Source organism: Rhinatrema bivittatum, chromosome 8, assembly GCF_901001135.1.
Source record: "Rhinatrema bivittatum chromosome 8, aRhiBiv1.1, whole genome shotgun sequence".
Lineage (NCBI taxonomy): Eukaryota > Metazoa > Chordata > Amphibia > Gymnophiona > Rhinatrematidae > Rhinatrema > Rhinatrema bivittatum.
In genome coordinates, this window is record NC_042622.1 from 252,294,585 (window position 1) to 252,310,549 (window position 15,965).

General features: G+C 49.4%; 1 protein-coding gene across 1 annotated transcript in view; it reads left to right on the forward strand.

Annotated features, from left to right (window-relative positions):
- The window catches only part of UHRF1 (ubiquitin like with PHD and ring finger domains 1), a 499,879-nt gene that overhangs the window by 238,105 nt on the left and 245,809 nt on the right, over positions 1–15,965 (forward strand). The window contains exon 9 of the mRNA XM_029614586.1: positions 15,145–15,252. Coding sequence (XP_029470446.1) covers positions 15,145–15,252 — 108 coding nt within the window. The remainder of the gene's footprint in view (positions 1–15,144; positions 15,253–15,965) is intronic.

Consider the following 15,965-nt stretch of genomic DNA (forward strand, 5'->3'; position numbering starts at 1 on the left):
ATTCTATAGTGGATAGGTAACCAATGGAGGTTTTTGAGGATGGGGGAGATGTGGTCAATTTTCCTGGAATTTGTAAGCACTCTGGCTGCAGAGTTCTGAACCATTTGAAGGGGTTTGGTATAAGAAGCTGGGAGGCCTAGTAGTAATGAGTTGCAATAATCTAGTTTAGAAAAGATTATTGCTTGCAAGATTGTTCTAAAGTCTTGAGCGTGGAAAAGTGGTTTAATTCTTTTCAGAATATGTAATTTGTAGAAGCAATCTTTGGTGGTTTGGTTAATGAATGTTTTGAGGTTGAGACGATTGTCTAAGATAGCTCCTAGATCTCTTACGTGGGTTGTTTGAAGGAGTGTGGGTGGTTTTGGAAGTGAGTTATTGTTTTCCGGTGATATGAGCAGGAATTCCGTTTTCGAAGCATTGAGTACGAGGTTTAGGCTGGTGAGGAGAAGTTTAATTTCTAATAAGCAACTGTCCCAGAATTCCATTGTTTTTGAGATTGTTTCTTTTATGGGAATCACGATCTGTACATCGTCTGCGAACAGGAAGTGTTTCAGGCTTAATTTTGTAAGAAGTTGACATAGTGGTAACAGGTAGACATTAAAGAGCGTGGGTGAAAGTGATGAACCTTGCGGCACTCCTCTGTTAGAAGGGTGGTATTGGGATTCTTTATTGTGGATTTTGACTCTATATCCTCTGTTTTCTAGGAATGTTTTGAACCAGTTTAGTGTAGCACCTGTCAATCCAATGTTTGCCAGTTGTTTTAGAAGGAGGGCGTGATTGACGGTGTCGAAGGCCGCCGAGAAGTCTAGGAGGATTAGTAAAAATGTTTGGCCTTTATCAATTCCAGAAATGAGGTAGTCCGTGAGAGAGAGTAGTAGTGTTTCGGTGCTTGCGGCTTTGCGAAAACCATATTGGTTTGGGGACAGAATACTGTGGTCCTCTAGGTAGTTGGATAGTTGGGTGTTTACCAATTTTTCCATGATTTTAGCTATGAATGGGAGGTTGGAAATAGGGCGGAAGTTGTTGGGATCACATGCGTTTAGATTTGGTTTTTTTAGCAGAGGCTTGATTGAGGCAGTTTTTAGGTCATCTGGGTAGATACCGTGTGATAGGGAGCAGTTTATGATTTCTGCCAGGGTTTTTGCTATAGTGTCAGGGATGAGAAGAAGCATTTTAGAAGGGATTTGATCAAATGGGTGTGATGACGGTTTCATTCTCTTTAACACCGAATGTATCTCTGTGATTGTAATGGGTTCGAAGGCGTTAAGCTGTATGTCTTTGTTTTGGGGGAGATATGAGTTGTCTGGAGCAGTAGTGTTTGTAATCAGCTGATTAAGGAGATCAGATATTTTTTTGTTGAAATGAAGAGCCAGTTCATCTGCCTTAGTCTGGGCTAACTCGGGTGGGATATCTGGAATGACAGGTTTAGTGAGGCTGGAAACGAAGGCGAATAAAGCTTTTGAGTCAAAGATGAGATGATGAACCTTCCTGGCATAATAGTCTCTTTTGGTTTTCAGCGTGCTACTTTTGTATAGATGGAGTGAGCGTTTGTAGTCAGATAGTGAGGCCGGTGAAGGGGCTTTGCGCCATTTTCTTTCTTTCTGCCGAAGTAGTTGTTTGAGCTTTCGCAGTTCATCATTAAACCAGGGTTGTCTTTTGGATGCATTAGACGACCTTATTTTGGTTGTCAGTGGGCAGAGAGTGTTTGCTATAGATTTTGTTATTTTGGACCAGGATTGAAGGGCAGAGTTGGGCGTAGAGACATCGATGAGTGGTAGATCTGAGGTTAGGAGGTTGCTGAGGTGTTCCGAGGTGCAAGGTTTTCTGTATAGGAAAGAGGGTCTTGAGTTAAGATTGGAGTCTGATCTTGGTAAAGAAAAGCTGGTGGAGATTAGCGAATGGTCAGACCATGGGACTTTTTTGCAATTTGGTTGTTTTGTAAGGGAAATACCAGAGTTTGTAAAGAAGAGATCGAGCGTGTGGCCTGCTTTGTGGGTGGGTTTGTTGATTTGTTGTTTGAAACCCATCGCTGACATTGCGGTGAGGAAAGCTTCACAGTTTGTTGAAAGGGGGACTTTGTCAACATGTAAGTTGAAGTCGCCCAGGATTATAGCAGGGGAGTCAAGATTGAGATGTAAAGTTATGGTTTCGATAATAGGTGAGGCATCTGACTCTAGTAATCCTGGAGGGGCATAGACTAGAAGGATTTGGAGATGTTCTGATTTGAACAATCCTAGTTCTAGTTTGGTAGCTGTACTGATGTGGTGGTGTGTGAACCTTAAGGATTTTTTTGCAGCTAAGAAGATACCCCCTCCTCTTTTTTTTTTTGTCTAGTTGGTAGTTTGTTAATGAGGGTTATATCGGTGGATTTGAGCCATGTTTCTGTTATGGCGCAAAAGTCTGGGGTTGTGTCCTGCAGTATGTCGTTGAGTATAAGAGTTTTGTTGGTGAGCGATTGCGCGTTGAAAAGGATGATGGTGAATAGAGTGAGACCTAAGAATTGTGTAGTGGGGGAGATCATGATTGGGATGAGTGATTTGTAGTTGCGTGGGCGGTAGTGCATAGTTGGAAAAGGTTGGATCGGTGCGGGATGAGTGCTGCTGGAGTCTGGATGTGCTGCTGGAGGCTGAATGCGTGCTGCTGGAGGCTGAATGCGTGCTGCTGGAGGCTGAATGCGTGCTGCTGGAGGCTGAATGCGTGCTGCTGGAGGCTGGATGAGTGCTGCTGGAGGCTGGATGAGTGCTGCTGGAGGCTGGATGAGTGCTGCTGGAGATTGGATGAGTGCTGCTGGAGATTGGATGTGCTGTTGGAGGCTGAATGAGTGCTGTTGGAGGCTGAATGAGTGCTGTTGGAGGCTGAATGAATGCTGCTGGAGATTGGATGTGCTGCTGGTGATAGGATGAGTGCTGCTGGTGATAGGATGAGTGCTGCTGGAGGCTGGATGAGTGCTGCTGGAGGCTGGATGAGTGCTGCTGGAGGCTGGATGCGTGCTGCTGGAGACTGGATGTGTTGCTGTGTGTTCAGCTGGAGGTTGAATGGGTGGAAGAGTGGTCGCTGAATGAAAGGATGAGGTGGGTAACGGCCCAGGCTCAGGGACGCTCCAAGGGGCGCGCTAAGGGGCAGGCCCCTTAGGTCGCGCTCCTTCGGGCGCGCGACTCCTCTGAGATGCGCTGGAGTTTAAAGGGGGCAGTAGCCGCCCTCTGATAGGCCTGCTGCCTGCTTAGGGGCGCGGCTCACTCACCACGTTGCGTCCTGCTGGCTCTCAGCTCTGGAGTGGCTGATTAGTTTTGGTTTCGTTTTCAAAATCTTTGTCCTTTGCCTCCCGTCTCTCCTGCACGGCTCACCTCGAGTGACTGGTGAGCAGGCTTTTGCCCCGGATGGGCCGCGCCGATCCGGGGCGGCCCATCACAGTCCAGATGTATTCCTGTTATGATTGTCTCTGCCCGACGTCTCCACTCCACCCGCCTTACCTCTCTGGCGACTCCTCCCGCGGTTGACGGACGTTTGGCTGCTGCGATGTCTGCCTGCCGTCCCCTCCGGCGTCCCCGGTCTGGCTTAGGCGCTGCCTCCTGCCATGCTGTCCAGCTGCCTTAGTGCGCGCGCGCTGCGAGGCCCTGCTTCAAATACTTTCTTTGGCGCGAACCTCAGGGGCGTCCCCCTGTGATGACGTCTCGCATCCCGGATACAAAAAGCCTACACTACTGCTAGCTAATCGAGTTAGCAACAGGTATTCGTACTGGTGATCTCCTTACGGATGGGATTCGCTCTCCCTACCTAGCTACTCTGCCTCTCCATTATTGGACTTACTCTATTTGGGGTATCTGCTCCTCGGGGGCCTCTCTCTTCTCTTTCAGGTCGGTGTCTGGAACCGGTACTCGCTCCTCAAGGGCCCATGTTCCCAGACTCGCTGCCTGGACTTCACTTCTGCCTGGAAGATACCGCTGCCTTACACCATCAGTGAGTTACTATCTACTTCTCTCTCAGAACTGTTCCCTGGAGCCAGGTACTCGCTCCTCGAGGGCCTGCCTCTACTCCAGCTCCTGTGATTCCTACCGAGAGAAACCGCTGTGTGAGTACTCAACCAACGAGGCTCTATTCCAGAACCCTGCATATACTTCATTGTACTCACTATCTCAGTTTCTCTTCACAATAGCACAGCCATTGTGGGATCGCTGTTCTAGAGCCCTGAGGGACTATAAGCCCAGCCGGTCTTCATCTCTGCTCACTACTGCCACCTCTGGTGGCTCCTCAATACTGTTAATAAAAGATCTATCTGTATTGTGTGTCCTAAGCTGAGCCTGACCTGTGGCCCCTCACGGGACTTTTCCCCTGTGGGCGTGGTCAGCAGCCACAGTGTCCAAGGGTCCACCCAAAACCTTACAAACAATAACAATTCCACACATTAAGAAAGGTGGAAGGAAGGCAAAACGGTTACTGGCATGGTTAAAAGATGAGGTGAAAGAGGCTATTTTAGCCAAAAGAAAATCCTTCAAAAATTGGAAGAATGATCCATCTGAAGAAAATAGGATAAAGCATCATAAGCATTGTCAAGTATAAAACATTGATAAGACAGGTGAAGAGAGAATTTGAAATGACGTTGGCAAAAATTCATAATAAAAACTTTAAAAAATATATTCGAAGCAAGACATCTGTGAGGAAGTCGGTTGGATGGTTAGATGACTGAGGGGTTAAAGGGGCTCTTAGAGAAGATAAGGCCATTGCAGAAAGACTAAATGAATTCTTTACTTCCGTGTTTACTAATGAGGATGTTGGGGAGATACCAGTTCTGGAGATGGTTTTCAAGGGTGATGAGTCAGACAAACTGAACCAAATCGCTGTGAACCGGGAAGACGTAGTAGGCCAGATTGACAAACTAAAGAGTAGCAAATCACCTGGACCAGATGGTATGCATACTATGGTACTGAAGGAACTCAAAAAATGAAATTTCTGATCTGCTAGTTAAAATTTGTAACCTATCATTAAAATCATCCATTGTACCTGAAGAATGGAGGGTGGCCAATGGAACCCTAATGTTTAAATAGTGCTCCGGGGCGATCCGAGAAACTATAGACCAATGTAACCCCAATTTTTAAAAAGGGCTCCAGGGGTGATCCGGTTAACTATAGACCAGTGAGCCTGACTTCAGTGCTGGGAAAAATAGTGGAAACTATTCTCAGGATCAAAATCGTAGAGCATATAGAAAGACATGGTTTAATGGAACACAGTCAACATGGATTTACCCAAGGGAAGTCTTGCCTAACAAATCTGCTTCATTTTTTTGAAGGGGTTAATAAACATGTGGATAAAAGTGAACCGGTAGATGTAGTGTATTTGGATTTTCAGAAAGTTTGACAAAGTCCCTCATGAGAGGCTTCTAAGAAAACGCAAATGTCATGGGATAGGAGGCGATGTCCTTTCGTGGATTACAAACTGTTTAAAAGATATACTGGTGTGCCACCTGCGATCCCTCAGTATAACTCTGACTCCAGCAGATTGAGAGGCATAACCTGCGGTCCTGATCTTTTCTAAATCTGAGTTTGGCTATTCAGGTTTGACTTTTTGCTGACCTTTGACTAGATCAATTTCTTTTGTTTAAGATAGTTAGATCAGCGGATAGGTTTGTTTCTCTCCTTTCTTTTCACATGCGCTGCGCGAAGTTCTGATGCTTGGCAGGGCAGTGCCCTAAGGCCTATTTCCTGGAGATAGTGATCTCTTGGGACCAGGGGGAGTATTCACCGGTGGGCCGGTCACTCTCCCCCCTGTATGTATATTCCAGGGGTGTTTCACCTCTGAAGGGGGCTCAACTATCACAGGAAAGAAGTGGGGATCAGATTTTACTTTTATTAAAAAAAAAAAAAAAAAAAAAAAAAAGCATACAGTAAGTTCAGTTGGTGGCAGGCTGTTTGATCGCTTCGTTGGCCCCGGCCTGCCATGCTAGGGTCCCAGGACTCTGGAGGGGGTGGCCTGGTCACCCAGCGCATTTTTATTTTACCTCAGTCACAGCTCTGCTGTTTTCATGTGCTTTTTTTTCCCCTGCTCTAGCAGCTTCGGGCTGCTAGAGCAGGGAGACAGCAGAGACAGCTTTAAAAAGGCAAGTGCCATTTTCTTTGCGGTTTGTTCTGCTGATGCATCAAGCCTTCCTAGAGGCAGAGGCTGGCTGGGAGGATGCGGGTCCTTCTCCCCCTAAAGTCTCAAAGTCCGCTGCAGGTGCTGGGCATGCAGGGGTTCGTTGTCCCCGGCCGCCAGTAAATCCGGGGGATGCAGAGCCAGCTGTCCCGTTCCCAGACTCCTTGATTCAGGATGTAGGGGGTGATTTAGAGGGAAATGTCCCGGTTGAAGGGGATGACCCCCAGATCTTCTGTTTGGTAAGGACGAGCTGGATCCCTTAATCCCGCAGGTCTTGAAAGAGTTTGAGATTCTGGGCCCCCCCCCCCCCCCTTGCTGGAAACAGATGTTTCCCCGGGAGATTTTGTTTTAGCGGGAATTAAGGGACCCCCCCTCAGACCTTCCCATTTCATCCAAAATTATTTCAGATAGTATCTAGGGAATGGGATCTTCCAGAGGCCTCAAGGGTTAGCAGGGCTATGGAGAAGCTGTACCCCCTCCCGGCGGAGTCATTAGATCTTCTCAAGCTGCCCAAAGTGGACTCGGTGGTTACGGTCGTCATTAAACATACTACTATTCCCGTGACGGGGGGAGCAGCGCTTAAGGATCTCCAGGATAGGAAGCTGGAGGTTTTGTTGAAGCGCATTTTTGAGGTTTCTGCATTAGGTGTCTGGGCCGTGGTCTGTAGCAGCCTCATGCAGAGGGCTACGCTTTGCTGGGTACAACAATTGCTTACGGCCCAGGACCTACCGCCTGAAGAGGAGGAACAGGCGAACCGCATATACTGCAGACACCTTATATGATCTCCTTCGGACTTCCGCCCGCACTATGTCCTCTGCGGTATCCGCAAGGCGCTTGCTATGGCTTCTACACTGGTCTGCGGATGCTTCCTCCAAGTCCCGATTAGGTTCTTTCCCCTTTAAGGGGAAATGGTTGTTTGGAGATGAGCTGGAGCAGCTCATTAAGGACTTGGGGGACAATGAGGTCTACAAGTTGCCAGAGGACAAGCCCAAGCAGTTTCGCACTTTTGGGAATTTCAGAGGCTGTTTTCGTGGTCAACGACGGTTCCGTGCAGGGAGGGTGTTTCCTCCGCACAGAGGCAACAGGTGTCTCGGTCACAGGCTTGGACGCACTCCTTTCGTGGCAGACGGCCTCAACGTTCGGGGGCATCGCATGCCTTTACCTCCAATAAGACGGCACAATGAAGCAGCGTCGGCCCATTCCTCCATTCCTTTAATCGGGGGTCGCCTGTCCCTGTTTCGGGAGGAATGGGTCAAGATAACATCGGACCAGTGGGTCCTCAACATTATAAGTCACGGTTACGTTTTGGATTTTGCTCGCTCGCTCAGAGATCTGTTTCTTGTGTCCCCTTGCGGCCCTCCGGCAAAGCAGCAAGTTATTGTGCAGACGTTGGACCGTTTACGGGCACTGGGAGCGGTGGTCCCAGTTCCACCTGCCGAGTGTCGGACTGGTCGGTATTCCATTTATTTCGTGGTTCCAAAGAAGGAAGAAACGTTCCGACCGATCTTGGACTTGAAACAGGTCAACAGAACTTTGCGCGTTCCGCGTTTTCGCATGGAGACGCTGAAGTCTGTCATTGTGGCCGTCCACAAGGGAGAAATTTTGGCTTCTTTGGATCTAACCGAGGCGTATCTCCACATTGGAATCCAGGAGCACCATCAGATTTCTGAGGTTCATGCTTCTGGGAGACCATTATCAGTTTTGCGCCCTGCTGTTCGGTTTGGCGACAGCCCCCAGAATTTTCACCAAAGTATTGGTGGTGGTCGCTGCTTCTCTTCGCTGCCAAGGGATACTAGTGCATCCCTATCTGGACGATTGGCTCATAAGGGCCAAGTCGGAAGCTCTGTGCAAGCTAGCAGTTCAGTCAGTGGTGGAGCAGCTACAGGCGCTATGTTGGGTGATCAACTTCCCGAAGAGCCATCTAACCCCAACTCAGCACCTGGAGTTTCTGGGAGCCTGATTCATTACCTCGGTGGGCAAAGTGTTTCTTCCACGACAACGAATGGTCAATTTAATGGCTCAGGTGCGTAACCTGTTGGAACTGCCATTGCCTACAGCCTGGGATTATTTACAGGTACTTGGGCATATGGCTTCTACTCTGGAAATGGTCCCTTGGGCCTTTGCTCATATGCGCCCTTTGCAGGGGGCACTGCTTTCCCGCTGGGATCCCAAGTCAGAGGACTACAACATGCTATTGCCCTTGCTGGAGCCGGCACGGTCCAGTCTCAGTTGGTGGTTAATACCAGACCATCTCCTTCAGGGGGTGGACTTGGAACCTCCACCTTGGATCATTGTTACGACGGATGCCAGTCTATCCGGGTGGGAGCGGTCTGTCAGTCCCGAGCAGTGCAGGGACAATGGTCCCCCCCGGCAGGCCACATGGTCCATCTATCGCTTGGAGACCTGGGCGGTTCGTCTGGCCTTGTGTCAACTCCTCCCGATGGTGCACCATCGGGCGGTGCGAATTCTATCAGACAACGCGACCACCGTGGCATATATAAACAAGCAAGGAGGCACAAGAAGTCGCCAGGTGACTGCCTAAGTGACTTTGTTAATGGCCTGGGCGGAACGCAATCTGACCCGCATTGCGGCCTCACACATCGCAGGTGTGGACAATATTCAGGCAGATTTTCTCAGTCGACAACACCTGGATCCAGGAGAGGGGGAACTGTCGGCCGAGGCAATGCAACTCATAACTTGATGTTGGGGGACACCGCGCTTGGATTTAATGGCGACTTGGCGAAACCCAAAAGTGGCGTGCTGCTTCGGTCGAAGGAGGGAACACGGATCGGAAGGGGTGGATGCGCTGGTACTTCTGTGGCCTCCACGCATCCTCCTTTGTGTTCCCCCCGTGGCCCCTAGTGGGAAAAGGTGTTAAGACGCATCGAATCTCACTGGGGTCTGGTAATTCTAGTGGCCATGAAGGCCGTGGTTCGCGGATCTGGTCAATCTGGCGGTGGATGGTCCATTGAGTTGCAGTCATCTCCCGAATCTTCTGAGTCAAGGCCCAGTATCTTTCCATCTGGCAGATCGCTTTTGTCTAGCGGCTTGGCTTATGAGAGGAGAAACGGAGAAAGAAGGGTTACCCGGAAGCGGTGATTTCTACTCAGGGCACACAAGTCCCTGACGTCTCTCGCCTATGCTAGAGTTTGGAAGGTCTTTGACTCCTGGTGCAGTAGGTTAAAGCTGTCGCCACGGACGGCATATTCTCGCGTTTTTGCAAGATGGTTTGAAAAAGGGCTTAGCTTACAGTTCACTTCACATGCAGGTAGAGGCCCTGGGCTGTCTGAGGGGCAGGATTGATGGTTCTTCTCTTGCCTGCCACCTGGACGTTGCTCGTTTTTTACGCGGAGTTAGGAATTTGCGTCCCCCTTTTAGGGCTCCATGTCCATCCTGGAGCTTGAATTTGGTTCTCCGCGGTCTCTGTGCTTCTCCATTTGAACCTATCAAGAGAGCCACTTTGAAGGATTTAACTCTCAAGACAGTATTTCTAGTGGCTATTTCTTCAGCACGTTGCATTTCGGAACTTCAGGCAGGGAGCCATTTTTGCGTATATCTGTATATCTGTATATAAGCTGTATCCAAGTTTTTCTCTCCCCCTGTTCTATGTAAGACAACTTTGTCACTGTTTTATGGTTGCAATGTAAACCTGAGTGATAATTAACTCTGTTATTTGAACTTCGGTATAGAAAAGTTATAAATAAATAAATAAATATCTGAATCCGGGGTGTCCCTGCACACGGTACCTTCTTTCTTGCCTAAGGTGGTTTTGGCTTTTCACGTCAATCAGGCAGTGGAATTACCTGCCTTCTCTGAGGAGGTTATCTGCTCTTCTCAGATCCCGACCTTGAGGCGTTTAGATGTCCGTCGGGCACTTCTGTGGTACTTGGAGGTGACTAATGATTTTCGACGGTCGGATCATCTATTTGTTTTGTGGAATGGCCCCAAGAAGGGTCTTCAGGCTTCCAAGACTACTGTCGCCCGCTGGTTGAAAAGCATGATTGCTTCCGCATACATTGGGTCCGGACGGCCTGTACCGGGTGGGCTTAAAGCTCACTCTTCGTTCTCAGGCGGCATCATGGGCTGAAAGTCAGTTTGTGTCTCCCCAAGAGATTTGCAGGGCGGCCACTTGGAAATCCTTCCCTACATTCGCTCGACATTATCGGTTAGATATCCGTGATCCGTCGGCGATTTCTTTTGATAGCACTGTGATTCGAGCGGGACTCTCTGGGTCCCACCCCATTTAAGGTGGCTTGGGTACATCCCAGCAGTCTGGACTGATCCTGGTACGTACAGGGAAAGGAAAATTAGTTTCTTACCTGATGATTTTCGTTCCTGTAGTACATAGGATCAGTCCAGACGCCCGCCCAAGTCTGTTTGCTACTGGACAGTCCGCTCGTATTTCTTTCTGTTCTTTTGTCTCCTTACAGTTCCTGCAGCTGCAGAGTATCGGAATACGTGTTGATGCGTAGTTTCAGGCAAGTTATACAGGGTTTTCTATTTTCATATAGGGAGACAAGTTTGTTTGTGTTTTCAGAGCACTAGGCCTACTTGATCTAGTCATTGGTTGAGTTAAAGGAGTTTACTATTCAGCAGGAGTGGATATGATTCATTTTGCTTTGATATTCTTTATACTGAGGGATCGCAGGTGGCACACCAGTATATCTAGGGCGTGCTTTTCAGCTTTTCTCTGACTCCATCTGCTGGACGGGAGGCATAACCCAGCAGTCTGGACTGATCCTAGGTACTCCAGGAACAAAAATTATCAGGTAAGAAATAAATTTTCCTTTTCTATATGTAAAAAAAAAAAAAAAAAAAGAATTTGAAGGAAATCAAACTTCTTGTCTGTCAGACAGCTCTGTCTCACAGCTCTTACAGGGTCTCAGGGGGGATTTTCCCCTTGAGTACTCAGCCTGGGACCCCTATTCCCGGTGACCACTTGTCTGGCTTAAAGGGGCGATACTGGTGGTCCAGTCACTCCTCCTTTTCGCGCCTGCCTCAGGTCTTTTAGCAGAGAGGCTCCCATTCCTCTGCTCGTTTCTTTGGAAAAAAAACAAAAAACAAATCGGAGGCCCAGCTTACCCATGCTTTTCATTGCAGGCTCCAGCAAGGTAAGCAGCCGGGGAAGTGATTACCGGTGGTCCAGTCCCTCTCTTCACCTGTGTGTGTCTGAGCACTGTTAAATTTTCAAACGTTTTCTTTTTTTCTTTTTTGGTCAGCTGCAATCCAGGTCCCCTGCCCACCTGAATCGCCGTGTTTTTGGCTGATTTCTTCGTGTTTTTTTGAGCTGTTTTTTTTCCCCCCACCATCCTGGTGTATAGCATGTGGGGAATTGGCCGCGCGGGTTTTTAAGACTGGGATTTGCTCGAGGTGCCTTCCAGGGGGTTGTAGGCAGCTCTTTTTCAGAGTCATCAACAAAGCCAAGCCTCGTGGGGCTCAAAAACGTCAGGCTGCACAGGAGCTCAGAGCTGATTATTTCTCCCTCAGTGCAGGGACGGCAGCCATCTTAAGCACATGTGCAGCAGCTCAGGCAAGGGTTGTGGGGGAGGGGAAGCTTCCTCCAACATTGTATCCAGTCCCTGCAACTCCTGATGAGAATGCAGATCAGGATCCGTTTTTTTTTTTTTTTTTTTTTTTTTTACAGGAGGACCCTGTTTTTCCAGGAGATCAGGATGTTCATTGATTCCTTTTCTTTAGATTTTGTCCTCCTTATGCATAAAGCCTTTTTGGCTTCCAGGTCTCTGCAAGGTGGTGCCTTGCCGTCAGACCTACGCAGGGACTGCCTCCCAAGGTAGCCAAGCGTGCCGATGTTCCTGCGTCTCTAAGGGTTGCAAAGTTAAAAGGCACTGTGGCTTCAGGAGGGTCTGCTGCTCCGGACGTGCCGGGCAGTGCAGCTGCAGATGCAGGAGCCTCTCCTCCTCCTCCCGCGGGGAGGGGGGGGGGGGGCATGGATGAGGAGCAAGGGAAACAGGCTTCTTTGGAGGGTGATGACCCTCAGGTGGTACATCTGTTCCAGAGGGAGGAGTTGGAACCCCTCATTCCTGTAGTCCTGGCGGAGCTCGGGGTTCGATCTCCACAGTCTGTAGCAGTCTCATGCAGTGGGCAAGCCTCAGGTGGGTTTAACAATTACTCAGCATCCAGGACCTCCCGCCTGCAGAGGCTTATGGGGCTGATGCTCTCTATGATTTCCTCAGGCTGCAAGCCAGAGCTGTGGTGTCAGCCAGGCGATTGGGCTGCAGACTCCTCTTCTATATCGCAGTTGAGCACTCTACCCGTCAAGGGTAAGTTACTTTTTGGCAAGGACCTGGACCAGCTTATCAAATCCTTGGGTGACAACAAGGTTCATAAGCTACCGGAGGACCGCCCCAAGCTGTCCAGATCCTTTTGTTCCGTCATGCTCTCATTTCCGGGGGCAGCGCAGGTACAACAAGCCGCTTGGAACTTTTCAACTAAACACCTCCACTAGGTCTCCAGCATGGTCTCAATCCTTTCGGGGCAGATGGCCCTTCCGACATGGTACCCATCATCAAGGCATCGCCGCAAAGTCCTCACAATGAGATACGGCCAGCCCATTCCTCTGTTCCAGAATTATGTGGTCGGCTGTCCCTATTTCTCAAGGAATGAGCCAAAATTACTTCGGATCAGTGGGTCCTCAAAGTAATCGAAAGAGGCTACGAGTTAGTTTGCTCGGGATCTCCCGGGTCTCTACTTGATCTCTCCCTGCGGAACTCGGAAGGGCTCAGTGGTATGCCAGACTCGACAGGCTTCAAGCGCTCGGTGCCATAGTCCCGGTCCCCCCTCCAGGAACAGGGATCTGGCCAGTATTCCATCTACTTCGTCGTCCCCAAAAAGGATGGCTCCTTTCGACCAATCCTGGACCTCAAGTGGTTCTCAACCCTGTCCTGGGGACCCCCCCAGCCAGTCGGGTTTTCAGGATATCCACAATGAATATGCATGAGAAAAATTTGCATACACTGCCTCCATAACATGCAAATTTTCTCTCATGCATATTCATTGTGGATATCCTGAAAACCCGACTGGCTGGGGGGGTCCCCAGGACAGGGTTGAGAACCACTGGTCTAGGCCCTCAAGGTTCCCCATTTTCGGATGGAGACCCTGAGGGCGGACATAGCAGTGGTTTGTACAGAGGAGTTCTTTGCCACTCTCGACCTGACGGGGACCTACCTTCACATCCCGATCCGCCAGGAACACCAGAGATTTCTTCGTTTCAACATCCTGGGACATTTTCAGTTTCGAACACTCCCATTCGGTCTTGCCACCGCGCCACACACATTTACCAAGATCATGGTGGTAGTGGCGGCCTTCCTCCGGCGGGAGGGAGTCCTAGTCCACTTGTACCTGGACGTCTGGCTCATTCGGGCAAAGTTGGAGGACCAGTGCGTGATAGCAGTCAACTGGGTCTTGTCTGTTCTCACCTCCCTCGGGTGGATAGTCAATTTCTCAATCAGTTCGGCTCGCAGAGTTAGTGAGTTACAGGCCCTAGTTACCTATCCGCCTTACACTAAACTTCTGCAGGACCGGGCACGACTCCGCACTCACCCTAAGTTTTTGCCTAAGGTAGTATCAGTTTCATCTCAATCCATTATACTACCTACCTTGACTGTAAACAGGCTCTAGCGTTCCACCTAGACCGTACTGCTGCCCACAGGAAAAGCACTCAGTTGTTTGTCTCTTTCCATTCCATCAAATTGGGGCAGCCTGTGGGTAAGCAGACTCTCTCCTCCTGGTTAGCGGACTGCATATCTTTTTGCTATCAGCAAGTAGGCATTCCACTTCAAGACCGTGTTAAAGCATACTCTGTGAGGGCCATGGCGACTTCAGTAGCACACCTACGCTCGGTGCCGCTTCCTGACATTTGCAGGGCTTGCCACCTGGAGTTCCCTCCATACCTTTACAGCCCACTATTGCTTGGACAAGGCCGGAAGACGAGATTCCATCTTCGTCCAATCTGTCCTGCGTAACCAATTCACAACTTGACGAACCAACATCCTTCCGCCTGCCCGGTAGTGTTCAGGATGACCTCGGCCAAATTTCACCCCAGTCCTAGTGCCTTGCACACCTGGGTACATTTGGTGCATACTCTGACATCCTCAGCTCGGTACTCACCCATATGTGAGGACTACCATCCTGCTTGTCCTGTGAGAAAGCAAATGTTTACCTGTAACAGGTTTTCTTACAGGACAGCAGGATGTTAGTCCTCACGAAACCCGCCCGCAGCCCCGCGGTGTTGGGCTCGTTACGTTTCTTATTTTATTTTTCGGCACTTCCTGTAGCTTTTTTAACAAGACTGAAGGGGGACCCCTGCTGGCTGCAGGGTTAGTGCCATGCTGGGCATGCCCAGTAGGGGCCAGTCAAAGTAATCTAGAAACTTTGACAAAAGTGTTCCGTGATTGGGCTTCATCCTGTGATGTCACCCATATATGAGGACTAACATCCTGCTGTCCTGTGAGAACACTTGTTACAGGTAAGCAACATTTGCTTTCTCTGGCTCCATATGCTGGAAGGGAGGCAAAACCCAGCAGTCTGGACTGATCCAGGTACGTACAGGGAACATTAGTGTTGGTGTGCTTTGGTATTGCAGGTGTCACTCTGCCTTGTAAGAAATGACAACATAAGACCATAAGATATGCTTTTCTGGGTCAGACTAAGGGTCCATGAAGCACAGTATCCTGTTTCTAACCGTGACCAGTCCAAGTCACAAGTACCTGGCAAGTACCCAAACATTAAACAAGCAGTGGTTATTCCTTATTGATAGCAATTTATGGACTTCTCCAGGAACTAATCCAAATCATATTTTAAACCCAGCTATTCTAACTGCCTTAACCATATTCTAGCTTTTTTTCTCCTTTGCTGGTAGGGGAGCAAAAACACTGGTCTGGTAGGACTCAATGATTAGAAGATAAGGTAACAATCAATCAAATTTTTCTTATCCCTGTTTTTAATGATCACAATGTCTACATCAGCTTTGTTTGGAAATTGACTTGTCTCTATTTTATATAGGGTATGGCATGTGTGGGTCGTACAAGAGAGTGCACCATTGTTCCTTCAAACCACTATGGACCAGTCCCAGGAGTTCCAGTTGGGACCATGTGGAAGTTCAGAGTGCAGGTACTTTCCAGACTAAATGGCCTGATTAGGCATTGGGGCATTTCCTAGCGTGTAGCAGATGGACTCAGGACCAATGGGTATAGTGTACTCCTGTTAGCAGTTGGAGATGGATCAGATTTCAATCTGACGTCAGCCCCTAGTACATATACCCCTGCAGGAAGTGCAGCTCCTCTGTATTTTCCGTCTCCAAAGCAGTTAGGGACTATCTGCACGCTCTCAGAGCGTTAGAACAAGAATCAAGGAGAAACCCAAGTTTAAGAAGAAAATAATTTACTGAAGAAGAGCCCCGCTCTCCTGCGGTGATACCCTCTGGTCCCTCCCCCAGTTGAGATTCCCGAGGTGATTTCCGTGGTCCCTCGGAGGTGAGAGCCTCGGTCCGGTGGCCGATTCACGGCAGGGACCTAGCCCCAGAATCCTCGGGCGCGGCGTAGAGGCAGCCTCGGTCCGGCGGCCGAATCGCAGCGAGGACTTAGCCCCCGATCTCTGGCGCGGCTGAGAGGCAGCGGGTTCACCCCCTCGAGCGCGGCGGTGAAGGTAGTTGCCCTCTCCCCCCGCAGCCGGAGACCGCCCGGGGCGAAACCAGGAAGCACCGAAGACAAGGTAAGGTGTAAATCTTCTACTTGAACCGGTCTCCGAGGATCGAGGAGGAGCACAGGTCGTCGATCGGAACCAGTGCCACCGGGTTGATCCGCCCTAGCAGGGCTAGGCCCCGG